General features: G+C 49.0%; 1 protein-coding gene across 2 annotated transcripts in view; it reads left to right on the top strand.

Annotated features, from left to right (window-relative positions):
• The first annotated feature begins 10,922 nt into the window (after nucleotides 1-10,922).
• FXYD6 (FXYD domain containing ion transport regulator 6) overlaps nucleotides 10,923-22,484 on the top strand; it is a 39,560-nt gene continuing 27,998 nt past the window's right edge. The window contains exon 1 of one of the 2 annotated variants that reach the window (XM_023208330.1): nucleotides 10,923-11,364. In XM_023208330.1, the coding sequence (XP_023064098.1) occupies nucleotides 10,936-11,364 (429 nt within the window). In that variant the 5' untranslated portion in view covers nucleotides 10,923-10,935. The remainder of the gene's footprint in view (nucleotides 11,365-22,484) is intronic. The other variant, XM_023208331.2, reaches the window with a different exon arrangement.

Genomic DNA, 22,484 nt, shown 5'->3' with positions numbered 1-22,484 from the left:
CTGCTAAAATACAGATGCCCAGGTCCCATCCCTGGAGAATCATGGGCTTGAGGTGAGGCCTTATCACCTTACTTTAGTCATCTGCTGCTGCATCAGAAAATGCCTTCCGACTTTGCATTTAAAAAACAACCAACGAACTTGCTCATTTCTGAGGATTAAGAATTAGGCAAGGCCCAGCTGTGTAGTTTCTGGTCAAGGTAGCTGGAGAGGCTGCCTTCAGCTGAGAGCTGGGATGGGAATGTCCCAGAAGACTTCAGGTCTCTCCCCATGTGGTCTCTCTGTAGACCCAGTAGGGTAATCTGACTTCTTGTTTGTTTGTTTGTTTGTTTGTTTGTTTGTTTTTTCTGGAGATGGAGTCTCATTCTGTTACCCAGGCTGGAGTACAGTGGCGCAATCTTGGCTCACTGCAACCTCCATCTCCCGGGTTCAAACAATTCTCCTACCTCAGCCTTCTGAGTAGCTGGGACAACGGGAGCATGCTGCCACACCCAGTTAATTTTTTTCTTTTTTTTTTTTTTTTTCATATTAAGAGATATTTAATGCTATTCTATTGAAGTAGTATACTTAATTTACATAGAAGTTTAATACATGACCTCAGATTTTAAGAAGCTTTTAATCTATTAATGATGCTCATGTTTTTATTCAAAAATAAATGATAGGAATATTTCCAGTTCTACTCATAATAGAGTTTTAGTTAATGAACGTACCCCAACACCACTAAAAAAAAACAAACAGTACAAAATATGTGAATCAGCTATTTCAGGCATCAGACAATAGGTATCACAACATTGAGATCCTTGAGAGAAAACAAAAAAAACACATGAGGTGAGTGTTAAACCCACACTGGCTTTCTGCCTGGGGGCACCTTCCATACTGCTGCAGCAATAAAAACTTTCAAATAAAGCACAGGAAGTAAAAACACTGAAAAATTGAGCAGAGCATTGGTGAGTTTTTGGAAACTTCAAGCACATTAATATATAGGTCATTAGAGTTTTGCAAAGAAAAGCAAAAACATTTAAAAAATAATGGTCATAAAATTAGCAAATTTGATGAAAATTCAAAGTCCAAATGTCTAGAAAGCTCAAAGAATTCCAAATATAGAAAACATGAAGAAAACTACACAAAGTTACATCATAATGAAATTGTGCAAAGCCACTAATAAAGCAGAAAAATATGAAATGCAGCATAAGAAAAAAATATATTCCCTACAGAAGAACCAAGATATGGGTTGAGGCAGATTTTTTAATAGAAAACAATGCAAACAAGAAGACAGTGAAACAATATATATACTTTTAAAGCTTACTGAATATGGCCTGAGAAGGATTCTACACTTTTACATTTGAGTCCTTGTAGATGAACTGTAACCTAGCTTAATAGGCAGAAAAAATTGAAAACCTATGTTAATAGTGTGCTCTTGTAAAACATCTTGGCCAGTCCCAGCGGCCGTACTTCAACACTGCTCAGTGTTCAAACTATGTTCAAATAATGTATATGCCGAGCCAGTCATTCTGTACGTCACTTCCAATTTCTGTATATCATCTCTATTTCTCTCTCTCTCTCTTGTCTATAAATCTTCTTCCACCATGTGACTGCTCTGGAGTTTCTGTGATTCTGCTGTGATTCTGGGGACTGCCCAATTCACAAATCGTTCATTTCTCAACTAAACTCCTGTAAATTTTATTTAACTAAAGTTTTTCTTTTATTAGTATCAAAAGGAAAAACAGTTTATAACCTAAAATATTATATTCTGGGAAAGTGTCATTCATAAACGACAATGAAAATGAGGACATTTCAGAAATACCAATGCTGCAAGAGACACCCATACTACAAGACATATTGAAAGAAGAAGCTCTTCAGACAGAAGGAAAGTGATACCATATGTAAATCTGAATCTACACAAAGGAATGAAAGTTACTGGAATAGTGTAACTATTTAGGTAAATATATAAAACTTTGTAAATATATAAAACTTTGAAGTATTATTTATTTATTTATTTTTTATTTTTTTTACTTTATTTATTTATTTATTTTTATTATACTTTAAGTTCTAGGGTACATGTGCATAACGTGCAGGTTTGTTACATATGTATACATGTGCCATGTTGGTGTGCTGCACCCATCAACTCGTCAGCACCCATCAATTCATCATTTATATCAGGTATAACTCCCCAATCCCTCCCCCCTCCCCCCTCCCCATGACAGGCCCCATTGTGTGATGTTCTCCTTCCCGAGTCCAAGTGAGCTCATTGTTCAGTTCCCACCTATGAGTGAGAACATGCGGTGTTTGGTTTTCTCTTTTTGTGATAGTTTGCTAAGAATGATGGTTTCCAGCTGCATCCATGTCCCTACGAAGGACGCAAACTCATCCTTTTTTATGGCTGCATAGTATTCCATGGTGTATATGTGCCACATTTTCTTAATCCAGTCTGTCACTGATGGACATTTGGGTTGATTCCAACTCTTTGCTATTGTGAATAGTGCCGCAATAAACATACGTGTGCATGTGTCTTTGTAGTAGAATAATTTATAATCCTTTGGGTATATACCCAGCAGTGGGATGGCTGGGTCATATGGAACATCTAGTTCTAGATCTTTGAGGAATTGCCATACTGTTTTCCATAATGGTTGAACTAGTTTACAATCCCACCAACAGTGTAAAAGTGTTCCTATTTATCCACATCCTCTCCAACACCTGTTGTTTCCTGATTTTTTAATGATTGCCATTCTAACTGGTGTGAGATGATATCTCATTGTGGTTTTGATTTGCATTTCTCTGATGGCGAGTGATGATGAGCATTTTTTCATGTGTCTGTTGGCTATTTAAGTAGAGATGGGGCTTCACCATGTTACCCAGGCTGGTCTCAAACTCCTAAGCTCAGACAATCCACCCACCTTGGCCTCCAAAAGTGCTAGGATTAGAAGCGTGAGCCACTGTGCCCGGTTAGTCTGACTTCTTAAGAGGCAGCATTCAAACAGTGAAGGCAGAAGTTGCAGATTTCTTAAGGCCCAGTTAAAAGTTATACAGTGATAAGCCTACCTCTTTCTGTTGCTCAGAACAAGTCACAGAGCCAGCCCAGTTTGAAAGAGAGAGGAAACAGACCCCTCTCTCAGTGGAAGCAGTGGCAAAGCTTCATTGCAGAAGAGCACAAGGGAGGAGGACCTATTGCTGAGGCCATCTTTGGAAATATAATTGACCACAACTTTAGAAACACTTTCCAGATTAGTCTGATGTGCTCAAGGTCTGCGAACCACTTCCCGGGAAGTCTGGTCCCACTTCCCCTTTCTCCTTCCTGACGGGTGATGAGCAGCACCAGGCTGCCCCCAAGGCTGATGGGGGACTAATTATTGATGCCACTTGGTTTTCTCTGTCTATATCATTCCTATCTTTTGCATTCAACAAATAAGCAACACACACCCTTTATATTGACACTGGGGGAGGGGAGGGAGAGGGTTAAAAACACCAACCAGACAGCTTTCCCATCCTCAGGTTACTTGCCATCTAAAAGTAAACAACTTAGCTAACTCTTGGGGCTGAGTCATTACATCCCTTCTGATTCCTAATTAGAAAGTTCCATGCTAAACTTAAGAAGATAACTGTGCATTCTCTTTTTAACAATGTGCCAGGAAGATGTGGAAGATGTGTTTCAGGGCTCTATAAATGTTTAATAATAAATTATAAGTGGCCAGAATAGTGAGTGCTTTACAGCCAGCACCTCCCACTGGCCATATCTAAGGTCCTTACAAGGTCTGAAAAGTAAAAATCAATAGAGATAACGTTATAAATGGTGGACATCAAACATGCATCTGGTCTGAGGAGCAATTACACTAACAGTATCATCAAAGAGATCATTAAATTACAGGAGGATTGGGAGTGTGGAGAAGTCAATGGATCCAGGAGTCCATTAGAAACAGACAAGAGAGGCAGTGCCTCTACGGCCACAGTGGTCTGCTGACCTGCCTAGCGCTCCACTTGGGCACCCAGTGTCATCAGAAATGAGCCGCTTCCCCAAGACAGGCCAGGCACAGCCCTGGGATGCCAGGCCTCTGGCCACTGTTATACCTTGCTTGGAAGAAATGTAAGTTTGTCTACAGACACCGAATTTTCCCTACAGGGAAAGTCCTTTCTACCTTCCCGGCAGTTAGACTGCAGGCTTCATGTGACTTCCTTATAAACAAGTTCAATGATCTACCAGCCCCAAATCATTTTTATTGTTTTCCTAAACTCCAGTTCAGGCTTTGGGGTGGAGGTGGGAGTGGGAGATGCCAAAGAGAATAAGTGGATTCAAATCAGTCTTATTTGCCCAGCAAACATGATTGGGCTAGTGGGTTATTGTCTAGTTGCGAAGCTGTTCTCCAGACTGAACGGAGGTGCCTACTGGGTCCCTACAATTCCTCCTTGCTTAAAACCTCAGCTACAGCCTCTGTTCTGAGCCTGGAGCCAGTGGGCTGGAAGAAAGTATATGATGATAAACAGGTGCCTCTCCCCACGAACGCTGGCTCAAAGCACTCAGGGAGGGGCGGGGAGTTCAGGCGCCTGCTTATGCTAACAGGCTGTCAGCTTCTCTGTGCACCAGGAAAGCAGAAATACGAAGCTATTCTGGTCTTGTCTCGGGAGCCATTATGTCTTGAATTTCCAAAGTCATTATCTCCAAAGGGCAACAATGCTCCGTTTTTCTCCCATTTGCATTCACCGGGAAAAGACAAATGGGTGCATATTTGCAGAGACGAGGGGCTTGGGGGAGGAGTGGTCATGTGCTCTGATTTGGATCACTAACAGCTTCTGAAAGAGGCGTGTTCATAATTAGAGATCGGCACCTCAAGGTGACATTTCACACTTACAAGAGAAGTTTAAGTTAATCAGGCAGCAATGGTTCTCTAGACTAATTGGATTGGGGTGGATTTTTCACTTAGAAACAAATCTCATCCGTGTCTTGGCATGCCTTGAATCATGCTTTTTCCTTACATATGCTATGGTTTTCCTGCGGGAAGACACAGTGAAATTTTATTTCAGACTTCCCTCACTCTGACTGCCTTTGCTTTCTCCCTTTCCCCAAAATCAAGATCCTGGTATAAAGGTATCTAAGTAAGGAAACGGACTGTGCAGGACCCATTCTGCGAAGAGAGATGCTGGTGTTTATGCTTCTGATGTGCAGGCACATGTCAGGTGTGTGTTACTAGGCTGCAAGTGGCAGGTCAAGGTCTTTTAGAGGAGAAGCACTTGTGCTGAATTTTTGCTTTCTCATGGTGAAAGCCTGTCCTCCCCAGCTGTTCCAACCCACGTACATCAGTTAGGCTTGTATTGGATGTATGGAACAGAAAACCAGCTACCGTCGCTTTATGTAATAGGAGTTGAATTTGCTCACATAACAAGAAATCTGGGGTGAAGGCATTCGGATATTGTTGATGGCTCTTACAGCTTCTCATCCTACCATCCTTACTCAAATACTTATTTTCTTCATGGTTACAAAATGGCTGCTTCACATCCAGGCATCACATCCATGTTTCTGACAAAGAAGAAGAATGAGGAGGAGGAAGACAGGAAAGAACAAAGGGCTGAGGGCAAAAGGAACATACCACTGTATTTTTCTTGGAGCAATTCTGTTCCAATCTCCTTGGCCAGAACTGGTCATATGGGCACCTAGAGTTGCAAAGGAATCTGGGAAAGTGAGTAGTTTAAACTGAGCACATTGCTGCTCAGTTAGAAAAACGTTCTGATAGAAAGGAAAAAGAAGAGAATTGAAGCTGGCTAGGGACCGAGCAGTGTCTGCCACCCTATCCCTACAGCTCCACGCATAGTCAGAGAACACCTGCTTTTCATCCCCCAGGTCAGTGTGAGGGTTGTCTGCTCTTCCTTTGGAGTCCTGGCCTGGGAGGTCCTCAGGACTCACCATTGAGGAGAAGACCTTCATTTGGAAATGATCACAGCCCTGTGAGGCTCACTATCCATCTCTCCTTTGACTATGGCCTTGAGCACCAACTACTTCCTCCCTTCATCTTGGCAAGAGAAAGCAAAGCTAATGAATTTCACAAGTGTGGTCTAGGCACAGGGTATCAGTGCTCAGGGAACCAATTCTGAAGACTCCCTGAAGACTTATGGCTAAGACCTTTGGTTAAGCCGATGGGTTGCTGGCTGGAGATCAAAATGAATGTGGAGAAGTTGGTTGGAGCAAGACCAGGCAGGATCCTTCAAGTCAACAACTACAATTGACTTAAATTCAACAAGTTATAAATGGGTCACCGCACACAATAGTGGGGTCTATAAGTGGAGTGAGAGGCCAGGTCTGACCTCAAGGAGTTCTCATTCTATTAGGGCAGCAGACACATGCAAGTAAACATAGCAAAGTTCAGGCTATGATAAGTGCAATTATAGACGTAGAGACACAATGCTGTTAATTACAGCATGGCTAAGACAGCTTTCATTTTTAATAAGGTAATAGTTGAACTTAGCTTTGCAGTGTAGGTAGAATTCTTGTAAGTAGAGAAAATAGGCAGAGGATGTAGAGGCAGAGGATGTTTCAAGCAGAGAAAACTATGTAAACAAAGATTTGGGGGTAGGAAGCAGGCAGCATATTTGGATAACTGCATGGCTCTTTTGGTCTGGGACACGGCATTTACAAAGATTGGAGTGATGAGGGTGATGGGGTGAAATAGGGCAGGGAGTGGGTCGGGAGATGAAGCAGGAGAGGCAGGTGGGTGTCAGGTTGTAAAGACTGAATGTCGTGTTAAGAATTTTGACTTTGGCCGGGCGTGGTGGCTCACGCCTGTAATCCTAGCACTTTGGGAGGCCGAGGCGGGCGGATCATGAGGTCAGGAGATCGAGACCATCCTGGCGAACACGGTGAAACTCCGTCTCTACTAAAAATACAAAAAAATTAGCCAGGCGTGGTGGCAGGTGCCTGTAGTCCCAGCTGCTCGGGAGGATGAGGCAGGAGAATGGTGTGAGCCCAGGAGGCGGAGGTTGCAGTGAGCCGAGATTGCACCACTGCACTCCAGCCTGGGTGACAGAGTGAGACTCCGTCTCAAAAAAAAAAAAGAATTTTGACTTTAACTTGTAGGAAATAGGGAGCCATTGAAGTTTGGAATCACATTTGTATTGTGGAAGATAACTCTACCTAGAGGTAGGGGGACTGTGGCAGAGTCACCAGTGGGAATCTGACCTAGAACAGGAGTGGTGGGCAGGAAAGGAGGCACTGGGGGAGAGGTCTGAGCTTGGCATGTGTTTTGCAGGGTAACTGGATTGGGGGCAGTGCCTTTCATAAATACAAGGACGACATGAGACGGAACAGCTTCAAGGTGTGAGAGGATGGATAGGGAGCGGATTGGGAGGATGGATTGGGAGTGGGTGGTGCTGACTCCCTGGGATTACTTGCTTGGGTCTCCCGGGGAGAGGACTGGGCTGGAGATTGTGGACTCATCAAGCCTAAGTGAGTGGTAAAACTCACTAAATGACTGTGGATTTAGATTGTTCAGAAACTGCATAAAATGACTGAGGACTCAATACAGCTGCTTGAGGGATAGGCTGGAGGAGTTTGACAAAGAAAGGTTGGGGAGAGAGGAAGGGACCCAGAATCAAGGAGTGGTTTGGAAGTGAGCAGAGCTGTTTCAGCTAAGGAGCTAGGAAACAGTTCTGTCCTAGGGGTTGGGGGCTTGGCATTTGGCTGAGTGGGGAGGACACACATTCACACCTGTGCAAAGCCAAGTGGGTATGCAAGGACACAAAGTAGCAGTCAGTAGGCAAGATCGGCTCCCTTCTACAGCCCCACCCCAGGATGAAGTGATGCCCCAATTGCCTTCTGTGTCTATCTAGAAGGGATACCTGCTAGGAGGGACGAGGTCTGTTCTAAGACTCCTGGTCTCTCCCCTTTAATTTCCCCTTCGGGCCCTCCGTGTCCTGTGTGACCAGGACACAGGTGGTCACTCTGTGACCTGTCTGTGGCTGTGTGATCAGGGCACTGACATGCGGAAGGGTTATTTTGCCGCAATGCAAGGGGACCGGGGCAAGTGCTCTCCAGATGGGATTTTAGCTGCACAGTTGTGAGTTACTCAGCCCAGAGCAAGCTTCAAAGCATAGAGCAGTCCCTGATGCTCCCAGCAGTTATACTGCTCTCTCCAACTCCAGGTCTTCCCATGGTTCCAGTTCCGGTGGATGGAGAGGGTTTCAGGAATGGTTTCCATCCTTTCGTATCCTACTTTCTCCATGGCTGCACAGCCCTGCCCTGGCTCTCTCTTTGCTCCTTGGGCTTGTAAAGAAGCAGGATTCTTTAGTGGGGATTAGTCTTATTTCTCAGTTTCATGTTAGTGCTGCTCCCACACAGCCCCCTGAACTCTGACTTGTAGGGTCCACCAGGAACATCCCAAACCAGCCTCTCACCAATTCTTGCTCAGAACAGTTTTCTTGATGCCCATCAGTGGCTTCCCCGGATAAAAGCTAGAATCACCAGGAATTGTTGGGCCAGTCCCACCCTGGCTCCTTCCATACCATACCCCTCCTGCCTCAGGGCTTTTGCACGTACCTTCTGTTCCAGAGGCAGAATCATCTTCCCACCCTGACATCCAAATTCTTGGCTCTTTACCTCATCTTCTTAACACCTCCTGACCTTTCTCAAGGGCTATATCTTCAGGGCTCTGAACTATGCTTTAATTACACTTTTATTCATGGGAACATTTGCTAAATCTCTATCTCACCCAGGGACCACATCTTTCCTCTCCTCAGTGTATCCCCAGATCTTGGCCCAGGTCTCAGTGAAGAATGGCTCCTCCCGTCCATAAATGGTTGAAAGAATGGAGCAGCTGGTGACCTCTTTTTATGAATGCCCACATTTTTCACAGGGGATAGATGTGTTTCTTTTCCTGCTAGAAGGGAGATGTGACTCACCCTAAAACAAGCTTGTGTGCTGCTTTGTAGCTGTAACACCCCAAATTCTTCCAGCAGTACCCCTGGATGGAACGTGAAGAAGCACTATTTGAGAGTCAAGCCATGGCAGTTGCTCATGCACATTTAACTCCTGTTATCCCTCTGCAGCCTGGGCTGGTCAGCATTAGGTAGGGGGAGCTGGGAAGTCACTGGGCCAAACACTTCGGAACTCTCTGGCTGGAAATGGGACTGAACCAAAAGGTGGCTTGGCTTTGGAGTTCTGAACTATCCTTTCCCAAACAGGCTTGCAAAGCCTGGGCTTGACGTGTCATCACTAGTAGGTGCTCTAAAAAGCAACACAGAGAGGTGGCCAAAAGGCAGGATTCAAAGTCATTTGGAGGGATGAATGTCTAAGGACATGGGCCTAGAAAGGGATGTGTTGTTTTTGTTTTTGTTTTTTCTTTTTTGAGATGGTGTCTTGCTCTGTCGCCCAGGCTGGAGTGCAGTGGCGTGATCTTGATCTAGGCTCACTGCCAGCTCTGCCTCCTGGGTTCACGCTATTCTCCCGCCTCAGCCTCCCGAGTAGCTGGGACTACAGGCGCCCGCTATCATGCCCGGCTAATTTTTTGTATTTTTAGTAGAGACGAGGTTTCACCGTGTTAGCCAGGATGGTCTCGATCTCCTGACCTCGTGATCCACCTGTCTTGGCCTCTCAAAGTGCTGGGATTACAGGCATGAGCCACGGTGCCCGGCCAGGATGTGGTTTTAAATCTGCCACCTAGAACACACGAAAAGGGAAAAGGACAATTGTAATGCTGTCCTCAGTTTATAGAGGAAAAGACAGGAACGGAAGGGTTAGGCATGCAAATGGGCAAGATTTGAGTCTGGCTTTGGAGAAGGAGCTTTAGCATTCACAGGAACCCCAGAGACTTCAGGACTGGGCCAGAGTGGCATCCATTCAGCCCAGTCCCATGATTAAGGGGTCAGAACTGTCCCCCCAGGAGTCTCCCTGAGGAGATGCTCTTTGGGTACTCTTTCTCATTAGCTATTTATGGTTCCTCTACTGGTTCCAAAACCTTCTTGAGTTCATGTATATTTCCTGCCTTGGGGTTTTGAGACCTGACTATTTATTAAAATAGTTCAATCATTCAGGGCAGAGCTGGAAGAGACTTCAGGATCATCTAGTCTGTCTCCCTAATTTCACAAATGAGGAAACAGACCTAGAACTGGGGGCAGCAAAGGCAGGGCTGGGTTTCTTCCTAGCAGTGCCCATCATCCCTGGCTTGGGGTTTGTAAGGAAGTTCTCCGTGGCCCTACCTAGGTTTGGACAATCACAGCCTTCCTCAGTAGCCGCCCCTCCACACCGCCCGGCCATACACACGCCCTGACTGAGGCTGGACAGCCTCCATCTCAGCATGGCTCCTGGCTACTGACACTTGGTTTCTTTGGTTTCCACCAGTGCCTGGCCACTGTCCCTTCGTACAAGCTCTGCCCCTAATAGTAAGAGCCAATTTCTTGAGCACTGGCTATGAGCTAAGCCTCCCGTGGGGTCAGTCTTCTAATCACCACGTTCCCACGTGAGGAAATAGACTCAGGAGCTGAGTGCAGAGATGTGCTCCAAGCCGCGTCACAGGCAGGGTTGCCAAGACAGGATTTACATCTTCACATTCAAAGTTCGTCATTGTGAATTTTGACTCTTGGGGACTGGGCTGAGGATGGGGTGGTACTGCTCCTGGCAGGGCCAGATTTGGATGGGGCTTGAAAAGGGGGTTCATGGCAGCAGATCTGTGGTTCAGGTGAGGGCCATCCCCCCAGCTCCCCACCTGACTCTAGCTGAAAATGACAACTACAACTGGAGCTGGCTCCTGCGCCCACGACACAGCCATTCATGCTTTTGGTGCACACTCCCCTTAATTACCAAGGTTCCCAATTAACGTGGGCTGCTGTGTCTGGGGCTGGGTTATTTTCTCCTATTTTTCCGTTCCTCGGAGTTTACTATTGCAGAGAGACACCAGGTCTATCATTGTGTCTGTCTTGCTCCCTTCCCACCCTAACCAGAGGGAAACCGAAAAGCAACAGCTGATGGCAAATCTGCTCCGGCGCTTGCACGCCCCCTCGGCGGCAATCTCCTGTTGCTTCTCGGAGCTTGACTGCCCTTTGGAAAAATCTCTCCGCCCCTCGAGAGGAGAGGGGAGCAGAGGACGCGCGCAAGCACGGAGCGGGAGGACGGGCAGGGAGAGGAGGAGAAGGGGTTTGCGCGCGGCCGCTACCCAGAAGCCTGAGGACGGCGGCACGGAGTGGGCTGTCCCCGCGCCCCGCCCCGAGCGAGCCCCCCGCCCCCGCCCCCGCCCCCGCAGGACGCGCCTCCCAGCACGCCCGACTCCTAGGAGGAGGGGAGGCGGGAAAGCAGCTCGAGCCTCACCCACCGCCCTGCCCCCAGCCCCGCCACTCCCAGGTTCCTCGGGACTCGGCGGGTCCTCCTGGGAGTCTCGGAGGGGACCGGCTGTGCAGGTAGGCGGCTGGGGAGGTGGGCAAAGTTGCCTCCTTTTTCCGAGGAGGAGCGAGGCTCCTTGGGGACCGATCTCTGGAGCGCCGGGAGCGCAAGGTTTCGTTTGTTCAGTGGGTGTGTGCGGACCTCCTCGGTCAGCAGCGCCGCGGTCCCCGCCTGGGCAGCGGGAAAACGGGCTGGGGATGTAAACAAGGAGATCGGCGTCGGAAGAGAGAGCAGCCTCTAGGAGAGGCAGGCTGTGGCGCTGGGGGTGACGCTGGTGGCTGGGAACTGCTCTCGATGCTGCCTTGAGCTTGGGGTCAGGGTTTTCAGGAGAAGGGGAAAGGGCTGCGCCCACCCTTTTATTCATGAGGAGTTTTCCCTTTGTTACTTGGAAGCTGTGGACACTTGGGGGAGCTTGGGGAATTACGGACGAGAGCGTATGGCTGGGTGTGAGTGTGGACACATGAGAGACACAAAATGGAACTTGCTGGTTTGGTGCTTGGGGAAGGTGGGGCTGGGCAGTGGGCACTGGATGGGGGCGCAGGGAAAGAAGGATTCTAGAGCTCGAGGATTCATGAGAGTGCACCGTTTTTTTTCCCCTCCTTGTCTAGGCATCCAATCCTGTTTCCTCTCCGGGGGGGCCCTGGGGTCCCCCACTGCCCCCTTTCCCCAGCAGGGCTGGCCCTGGCAAAGCCTCCGCTATTGTGTCTCCCGGGGCTTCCGTGGAGAGTTGGGTGTGCAGCCTGGGGCTTCCAGCGCTGGCTTCTGGCTCTTACAAGTGGTGGCTGGTAGAGGAGGCACCCGTGGGTGGGAGCTGGGAGCAGCCTCGCTGGAATCATGGGCCTGCCTCGTCACCTGCTGCAAGCCTGCACGCTCACGGGACCGTGGCTACTGGAGGCTTCTCCCCACCAGTGTGCCCTCTGCCTCCACTTCCTTTGTCTCCGTGGCTTCGTGCTCTCTGGCGGGGCTAGGATTTCCAGCTTTGAATATGGATCAGTGGGCATCTTAGGCCCTCTCTGAAAGGAGCCCCCACTGGGGATCCAGCCACCCTCATATTAGGGATGTGTATGTCTATGTCCGCAACTTAGCCTTTTGCACGTGACTTGCCTGGTGGTTGCTATGGAAACTCCTCCATTTCTCAGCCTCCCTCTTTCTCCTGCCCATTCCTCACCTCCATATCTCCTCCCCTCCCCCCAATATGGTTGCCTAGATACTGGTTATCCCTGGCTAGGAGACCTAGATATCTGGCTCCTACACCCAATTGCAGTGGCCCCTTACTCACACCACCCACTTCACACACACTGCACATCACCAACACCACAAACACATACAGACATATACCACACTACGCAATCAACACACCCTCACACTCACACCACACATACACATACATCATACCTATACACACATACACACCAAACACACCGCATATATACCGCACCGCCACACACCACCTACAATGCTACACTGACACCCGACACTCGCACTGTGCGTGCACACACGCACACACACGCACACACACGCACACACACAGTACGTCTACATAAGTCTCAGGCTGGGCTGCAGCAGAGGAGAGAGAGGGCAGTTTCCTTCCTTATCCAGCCACCTCCCTAGGGGTGCAGAGGGGAAAATGTGGAGTCTCAGGAAGCCCAGAAGGAAAACCCTAACATCCCCCCAGGAACCCTGCAGAAGAAGGTGGAGGAAAAGGCACTGCCAGATTCCCTCAAAAGAGGAGCCCCTTCCCTCAACCTGGAAGGGAAGGTTGGATAAAGATTGGGTGCAGCCCTTTTCCCTCCTCCTCAAAGCCCTAGTCTGGAGCTCCAGGTGTTAACGAGAGCCAGGCTGGGCACCAACCAGAATTTAAATCTCTTCACTGCCGCTGCTCTCTTCCCTGACCCAGAGAAGGCCTGAGGCTCTGGGAGTCATCCTCACCAGCAGAGGATCAGGCCAGCGCTGGGACCATCGGAGGCTCTGAGCCCCCACAAAGGAGAGAAGGAAAAGTGGTTACTGTTCCAGGAAAGCTGAGGAGGCCAGACCGGGGAGGTAGGAAGGGGAGGGAAACCAGAAAGAGGGAAGGAGAGGGGCCACAGGAGTCAATAAAGTGAAAGTTAGGGCTACCCACCGTTGCCTGGGGTTCAGGCCACCCTCTCTTCCTGGCACGTTTTCCTGCTTCCTGCTTGGCTCCTCCAACCAAATCTGTGCATCTAGGAGAGGAGGCGGGTGTGCAAAGGGCTCTAGGCTTGCCAGGGTTCTCCCAAGATGTGTGGCTTCTACAGTTGTTGCAAGGTAGGCTCCTGGGGGAGGAATTTCCTTCCTGGCTTCCACTGGATCTTCAGACTGACCTTACGACCCATTTCATTCAATCATTCAAGGAACTGTGTTAAGTGTCTACTATGTATTAATTGCTGGGGACATGAAGGTGAGGAGGGAGACACAGTCGCTGACGTTGGAATCATAGGTTTCTCAGAGCCGGAAGAGGCCTTGAGGGAGCATCCAGTCAGAACACAGTGGGGGAAGCTGAGGCTCAGCAGTCACATGGCCAGTAGCAGCTGAGGCCTTCTAACTCCTCAGCCAGGATTTTGGTCTTCACACTGCCTATCCTGCATCCCTTGCTTTCTTTTCTCAGTCACCATCAGAGATGGTGGGTCGATGGAGCCCTTTGGAGGGAGAGCCTTTGGTCAGCTGGTGACTGGGACGCCCTTCCAAAGTGAGGGTCCCCTAGTGGGCGGGGACAACTGGGGAGCCTGCTTCACTATGTTTTCTTGGAAGGCGAAGCTGGAAGGTGTGGCAAGGAGAGCGGGGAGAAGGGGCAGTTTCCTAGACCCTGGCAATTCCCCGACAGCCTTGGGGGAGTCAGCCCACCAAGATCTCCCCTAAATAAGAGCACCTCCTCTCTTCCTGCCAACCTTGTTGGACTTAGTCAGCTGCCATCTGGATGGCAGACTATGCCAGGCAGCCCCCCAAGACTCACCTTCGAACAAATCACCTTCTGAGCACCCTGGAGGAAGCAAACCAGTCATGAAAGGCACAGCTTCAAGGAGGCAGGGAGCCTGAAGTGGAAAGGCCGGGTTCTAGCCCCAGCTCTGCCCCTGAGCTTCCACGCTACTGAAAGGCAAATGCATTCATCGCACAAATACCCCTTTGGATGCAAACTGGGCTTCTAGTGAAATCCAGAAATGGCTTAGACTGCTCTGCAGCAACTGAAAGCCTTTCGGATTTTAGACCTTTGTTTCCGCTTCTGTCAATAGTGGGGTTTAGATTCATGATTTCCAAGGCATGTCTTCCTCTAAATTTGTGTGGATTATACAGTTTTGAAAGAGATCCGTTTTTCTCTCCAGGTACCAGATAGTACTCATTTCACAATACAGGGCTGCAGCTGAGCTGAGCAGGAAGGAGCTGGGCTCAGGTTACCCTGGAGAAAGCCCCCTTTTCACCCAGTGTGGCGGAAGGTGACCAAGAAGCTGAAACCAAATTTTTTTCTTTACGGCCAAGGGATCTGGCTCCTCCTGGACGCTGTGGTCTACCTGGCCTTTTCTAGCAGGCTGCACACTGGCTGGGGTCTTTAAAGAGTTGTTCTCTGGAGAGGACAACTGGAGAGGACAGGGCTGTCATTTTGGTGGCCCAAGAAATCTTCTCCAGGGAGAACCCCTGGCCAGCTGGAGAGTTGCAACGAGAGGGGCCGGTCGGGAACACAGTGCTCTGACACTGTCCCTGATGAGAGGCAGGACATCTCTGGCCGAAACAAAAGCATGGGACCAATTTGGCAACATCATCTCTGCTCCAGAATCGGGGGAGGGAGAGGCCCTGACCTGGGAAGGGATGAAGCCAGTTTGGAGGCTGCACAGGAGCGTGTTTGTTACAAAGATGTGGGAGGGACCACACAGCCTGGGAAGGGGCTGGGGCCCCACAGACCAGGCTGGGGCCATGAGAATAGGGCTGCTCCAGCTCAGAATATGTGATGTGGGCAGAGAGGGCCAAGGATGAAGGGATGTAGTTAGAACGACAGTGACCCCCCACGCAGCTGGAGGACAAAGCCAGGCCCGTACTGAGAGACCAGAGGCTAAGGTTTCAAACTCTTCCATTCACCCTTTTAATAAATGTTCCCCTCACAGGTCAGGCAGGCCCTGTGGGCTTCTGAGGTTTCTCCTTCACTGGAGCCTTCCTGCTCAGGTAGATCAACCGGCTTATCCTGTTCCTTCTTCTCTCCCACTGCCCACCTCACGTCCACCTCTTACCAGGAGGCTCTGCGACCTTCCTCTATAAGAAGAACCCCTCCATGCAATCACGGGTGCACTTATGCTCACGCACACTTTCCCTTCCTCACACATACATAATCTCCCACACCCGACAGGGAGGCAGGGGCTCGCACGTTCCCACACGCCCTCTCTCTTCGCCCAAAGAGCTGCAGTCTCTCAGACCATGGTGATGGCCTCTGAACGTCCACCCTCTCAGCCCACTCCATTTTACCTGCTGATGTTACAGCTCAGGTCCAGGTTTGCCACTCCTCTGCTCAAAAACCTCCCCAGGCTCGACTGTGCCTATTAATAAGCACAGGTACATGGTGCGGGCACTCCAGGCTCAGCGTGACCTGGCTGCAGCCACCTCTGCAGGCACCTTCTCCAGATGGTCATCCAAAGCCTGGTACTGTCTCACCCTCTGCCTGAGCTCAGGCCCTTGCTGGAATGTGCCGAGTAGAGGGTGGCAGTCTTTGTAGACACACAAACTTGGATTCTAACCTGGATTCTGATGCTTCCTAGATTTCTTCACTTTCCTAAGCCTCAGTTTCCTTACCTGTCAAATGAGTGTGAGGACAGTATGAGGTGAGTTGTGCACAGGGCTCAGCATGCTGCCTAGCACAGAGTAAACACTCAGGAGATATCAGCTGCTGTAGTAACGGTAGTAATGACACATGGCTAGGATTATTCGAATGGCATTGTTATTGTGATATCATCCTTCGCGGCTCCTCCCGTGTTGATTCTTTCAGGTAATTCTTCCATATTCCCAATAAACAGGCATGAAAATTCCCAATAAACATAATCCTCCTATATCGTGAATGTCCTGTTAGTTCTTCCTTGAGAGCAGGTACCTGCATTTTAGCTGCGGATGGACATGCCCTGCCCCCCGCCCCTTGCACTCCACTGCACCTCCTCTCGATGGCAGATCTGTTCTCCCCACAGTGCCTGGCACAGTGTCAGACACATGGAGAAAGCCCAGTGAGCAGCGTGTATGCTGTGACACGCTTGAGGAAGAGTCCTCACCACCAGGAGGTATGGACACCCCGTTGCCCTTCCTGGCTGTCTCCCACGCCCCGGTGCACACCATGCGTTCCCAAGATGCACATCCCTTTGTTACCATGTGTCATCTCAGCCTCCCAGTTGCTTTGCTAGAGTCTAGAAACTAAGAATTTGACCCCATCTGAGGTCTGAGAGATGCTTAAAAGCTGAAGTCAAAGGAGAGAGGCTGATTCATCACAGCATTTTGATAGTTGGGATTTGACAGAGGCCCAGAGATTAGAAATGAGGCAATGGAGGATGGAGGATACCGAGAAAGTTTTAAATGCCTGAAAAATTGGATTCGACATAAAGGGATAATGATGCTGAAGCGTCCATTCATTCACACATCAACATTTATTGAGTGGCTGCTGTGCTCAGTGCTGGGGATCCAGAGATGGCCAGGGTGTGCCTGTGCTCCCAGGGAGCTGTGGTGTGATGGGGACATACACTGGTGACAGCCCTACGAGGGAAGGGATGTGGGCCTTGGCTCTCTGGGGATGAGGATGCACTGGGGGGAGGGAGGGGAGAATGTGTTTCTTGCAACAGAGACAGAGTCAGGTCAACAGACCCCTCCTCCAAAGACAGAGTCAGGTCAATGGCCCCCTCCTCTAAAAGTAGGGCACGTTTCTGGGTATCCAGGCCCGTGGGTCAGGGTTCATCTTCTTGCCACTTCTACCCCTAAAAGGGAGACAATATGAAATTGTACAAAGTGCCCTGTAGGCTGAAACACGCAGGCCAGAGCTGTTCTTCTAAAGAGGTAGGCAGAGAGAGCAAAGGGGGCTGCCTGGTGCTGTGGCCTGGCTGTGGGCAGGGTGGCGTGGGCCTGGCTTCTGGGTTCCTGGCCCTGGCAGCTGCTCTGGGTTTCTGTGTCTGCTGCTGGGACTGCTGTCTGTCCTGTCTTGAATGGGCCTTTGTCAGCAGGTGTGTGGGGGAGGTGATCCCATCCTGGCCTGACGCCATCACGCCCTGCTGGGGCGTGCAGCCTGCTGGGGCCCCAGCCTGTGGATTCTGTGCAATACCACTCGCCATTCAGACTCTCTGGAGCCAGACCGAGATTTCCTGGGGAGCCAGAGGGGCCTTAGCCCCTGTGCTGGCCGGCAGGAGGCCTGAATCCCACTCTAACTCCCTCTGGACAAGGCACGGCATTGGCCTGTGCCTGAGTTGGCCTCGCAGTACTGTTCTGTGTGCCTGCTTCTGAGGGCTACTGTGAGAAGTCCATGGGTGGGTGGGTGGGTGATGGGTGGGATGCCACAGTGTCACAGTTGCCAGTGACGGTGAGGTGACAGCAAGACCTGGGAAGGGAACTGGGGCCCCAGGGACCAGGCTGGGGCCATGAGAATGGGACTGCCCCAGTTCAGAATATCTGATGTGGGCAGAGAGGGCCAAGGGTGAGGGGATGTGGTTGGAATGACAGTGACCCGCATGCAGTTGGAGGACAAAGCCAGACCCGCACTGAAAGACCAGAGGCTAAGGTCTCTGTCTCCACCATGCCTCTGCTCGTGGTCCAGCTTGGGCTCTTTCCAGGGAGACTTCCAGAAAACAGGCCTGGGTTTGTGATTTGTGAATTCTGTTTCTGTTTCTAAGGAAGAGGTCTCATTTCTTTTCACCGTCAGTTATTTTCTCTCTCTCTCTCCTTCTTCCTCTGTCCAAGTTTCTCTTCCCTAGAACGAACTTCATGTTTTCATGTTAACGATAAAGGTGCCTCCAGGTTAAAGTAAGTCCCCTGCTATATGACAAAGAGAGTTTTGCTTCCACCCTGTGCAACTGGGCTGGGTTGGGTCTGGGCTGGTTGAGTCCAGGGGACCTGACAGCTCGGCCTTGGTGCCCTAGCAGTGGGAGTGTCCCTCTTCCAAGAAAGAGGGATGGAGGAGCAGCATTCCAGCCATTGGGCTACTGAAGGCGCCTGACAGGAGAGGGAAAGGCCACCCTGGGAGGTGTCAGCCACAGTGATACGCTGGGCGGAGGTGCGCTGTCCTGCTCCTAGACTGTCCAGCTGCCTTCCTGGCAGCTTGGGGAATTCAGCAGTGTTTGCAGCCTCCTTGAGCCCTGGACTGCTGGAATTTCACCACCCTCTGCTCTGTCCTTTCCTTTGCCAGGCTCTGAGTCCAGTCTCCTCGTGGCTCCTCTTTGGAACCTTGCTGACTGGGCGGGGACAGGCAATCACTTCATGTTAGGTGATTTAACAATAATTGATGCTTAATTGTTTATTTGATGGGCATTTAAAATGCAAATTGAGGGAACTGGGTGCATTTTCCACTGATGGATCTGTGGCCTCTGGTCGACCCAAAGCACTTGTTTTAAAAGGCAGCTTAAAAAGCCCTTGATGGTTGTTTGTTTGCTCTGTGGCTCTGAACCAGAGAAGCCCAACTCCTGTTACAGATTCATCAAAGCCGGGAAAGCGAGCAGGCACCTTGTGCTGGGATGAGGTTGAGGATTGCTTTTGTTTTTAACTGAATTTTTGAATTTTTATTATTTTTCTAAGAATAGACTATCTTTTTAGAACAGTTAGATTTACAGAAAACTTGGGCAGATCGTATGAGTTCCAATTTTCTCCCCTGGCATGCAGTTGCTGCTATTATTACCATCTTACATTAGGGTGGTACATTTGTTACAATTAATGAACCAATATTGGTACAATAATATTGACTACCATTGACACTTTATTAAAATGTTGTTCGTTTGTACCTTATGTCCTTTTTCTGTTCTAGGATCCCATCCAAGATACCACACTCCATTGAGTCGTGCCTCTTTAGGTGCCTCTGGGTCGTGACCGTTTCTCAGGCTTCCCTTGTTTTTGATGACTTTGACAGTTCTGAGGGTCACCCGTCAGGTGTATCGTAGCATGCAGCCCTGTTGGGATTTGTCCAACGTTCTCCTCATGAGTAGACTGGAGTGATGGGTTTTAAGCAGGAAGATCACAGAGAGAAAGTGCTGTTTTCATCAGATCACACCAAGATGATACAATCAGCATGATTCATTGCTGTTGACGTTGACGGCACTGGGTTTTCCATCCCTTTCATGCCCCCTACACAGCACAGTTTCAAGGCCTGGTGATTGGAGCTGTGTTCTCTTCATTCCATACCAATCCATCAGCCAACACTTTCGGCCGCCCTCACCATCCCGGGTGAGGACAGATCATGGGGTAGCACAGAGACTTTTCCGATGGGAGAATCTTAATGAAGCGAGCATGAGACAGAATGTGCTATGTGCCAAATTAGTGCCAACAACAGGCAACAGGCGCTCTTGGAGTCTGGAGAAAGGGGTCTACGTGGAGTGGCAGCTGGACAAAGATAGCATTTATTAACCTTGGCTGCACATCAGAATGAGTGGGGGAGATTCTCAAAATTACCGATGCCTTGGCTACACCGCCCAGGTTTAGAGCTGAGCGTGGTTGAGTTGATTTCCAGGCATTTTTTTTCTTTTCTTTCTTTCTTTCTTTTTCTTTTTTTTTTTTTTTTTCTTTCTGAAGTTCTTCATGTGATCCTAAGGTACAACTAGGGTTGAGAACTGGAATAAACAAGGAAGGGAAGGGTATTTAAGTAGAAGGAACAGAATATACAAAGGCACACAGTTAGAGACACACGTGGCAGACCATCTTAGCTGAAAATAATGAGAAGATACTGGAGGGATAGAAGAGAGGTACACTTAGAGGTTTTCATATGCCAAAAAGAAGTTTGGATTCTGAAAAACTAAATAGGACATAGAGGCACCACTGAATGCCTTCGAGTTTGGGAGGGAGGTATTCAGAATACACTTTAGAAAGGTTAGTCCTGCAGTAATCAGTGTCCAGGACAGAGGGGAAGGAGGAGGTTAAAGATGGGCCCAGCTACTGCACTATTAGGTAAGTTACCCAGAGGAGTGATGGAAAGGAAGTTCTGATTAGAGAGATATTGCAAGTGCAAGCGTGGCTAGGACTTTGCCACAGATGCAGTGTGGAGATGGGGAAGGAGAGAGGAACCCCTGGAAACTTGGTGAGTCCGTAAGCTCTGTCAGGCAGGGAGGCAGGGACTGTGTCTGTCTTGCTCACTGCAGTGCTCTCAGTGTTGAGTGAAGTGCCTGGAAAACATTAGGCCATCAATAAATATTTGTTAACTTGGTTACTGGAAGGATAAGGATGCCATTGTTTCCAAAATTACACCTTGTTCCAAAAGTACTCTCTTTCTCCCCCAGTTTCTCCACCTAAATGCAGGCAAATTTCTCTGCTGTGGAAAGCAATCTGATTAAATAACTCAGACCAAGATATAAATGACTGTTAGGATTGGGAGTATTTCTCTTGTAGTGATGTCGTGACATTTAAACGTCTCTCCTAGGGAAGAATTGTTGTGGAGGCAGATACATTTTTGAGTAGGGGTGGCCTTTATTTCGATTCTACACCCTCATCTAATTCTGAGCCATACCAGAAAAAAACGTGATCTGCAGCTTTGCAGCCCACTGGTGAAAGGCTGCCGGCTAGTAGTTCTGTTGGCATCCACCGTGAGCTGAGCTCCAGTGGACAGGATAGCCTACAACTGGTCTGGGACTCCATCCAGTACTCAGCATAAATGCACTGGTATTGTGCTAGGCAAAGTGCAGCAGGCAACCCAGCAGCTGTGAGATGGACACAGAGGCTGAGAGGGACACAGGAGTGTGCTGATGCCAAAGCTCAGCTGGGAGTGATGGGGCATCACTGGGAACAGCTGGGATCCAACAATGGGTAGCAGACTTGCCACGACCTCTCCTCTTAACAGGCCCCAGGGTCCCAGCCTTACCCCAACCTCAGTCATAGTCAGCAGAACAGAGTTGGGCAAGAAAATGTGAAAAGGGGGAAAAGGGGGATAATGCATGCCAAAGTTTGAAAAGCTGTATTTTGGGTTATTCTCCCCTGGCCTGGGTAAGAACACCCTCATCAAGTAAGCCCAGCTTGGTCAGGAGTTAGGCTCGACTCTTTTTTCTCCATCACCTATACCCATTTTTCCCCCCAGTTTTTTTTTAGTATGGTAAAATACACATAACATAAAATGTACTATCATTTTTAAGTGTACATTTCAGTGGCGAGGCAAGTATGTCTATATTGTTGTGGAACCATCACCACCATCCATCTCCAGAACTCCCCTCCTCTTATGAAACTGAAACTCCATACCCATTAAACACTCACTCCCCATTTCCCCCTTCCGGGAGCCCCTGGCAACCACCATTCTCCTTTTTGTCTCTGATTTTGATTACTCTAGTGCCTCAAAAAAGTGGAATTATACGGTACTTGTCCTGTGACTGGCTGATTTCACTTAGCATCATGTCCTCAAGGTTCATCCATGTTGTAGCTGGAACCAATAAGGATGTGGAAAGATGCTCAGCCTCACCATAGGCACTCTTTTTTTTTGTTTTTTGTTTTTTTTTTTGAGATGGAGTCTTGTTCTGTCGCCCAGGCTGGAGTGCAATGGCACGATCTCACTGCAACCTCCACCACCCGGGTTCAAGCGGTTCTCTTGCCTCAGCCTCCCGCGTAGCTGGAACTACAGGCACACACCACCACGCCCGGCTAATTTTTAGTATTTTAGTATTTTTAGTATTTAGTATTTTAGTATTTAGAGTTTCACCATGTTGGCCAGACTGGTCTCGAACTCCTGACCTCAGGTGATCCACCTGCTTCGGCCTCCCAAAGTGCTGGGATTACAGGCGTAACCCACCGTGCCTGGCCAGGATGCTCAGTCTCACCACAGTCACTCTTACGTTCCTCCTCAGCCTCTGTCCATCTCACAGCTGCTGGGCACAAGATTCATCCATGTGTCAGAATTTCCTTCCTTGTTAAGGTTGAAGAATATTCCTCTATGTGTATATACCACGTTTTGCTTATCCATGACTCCACCAATGAACACCTACCGGGGTTGCAT

This window comes from Piliocolobus tephrosceles, chromosome 13 (genome assembly GCF_002776525.5).
Source record: "Piliocolobus tephrosceles isolate RC106 chromosome 13, ASM277652v3, whole genome shotgun sequence".
In the NCBI taxonomy this organism is placed as follows: Eukaryota; Metazoa; Chordata; class Mammalia; order Primates; family Cercopithecidae; genus Piliocolobus; species Piliocolobus tephrosceles.
Note: the sequence above shows the minus strand (reverse complement) of the source record. Positions and strands in the feature narration are given on the sequence as shown.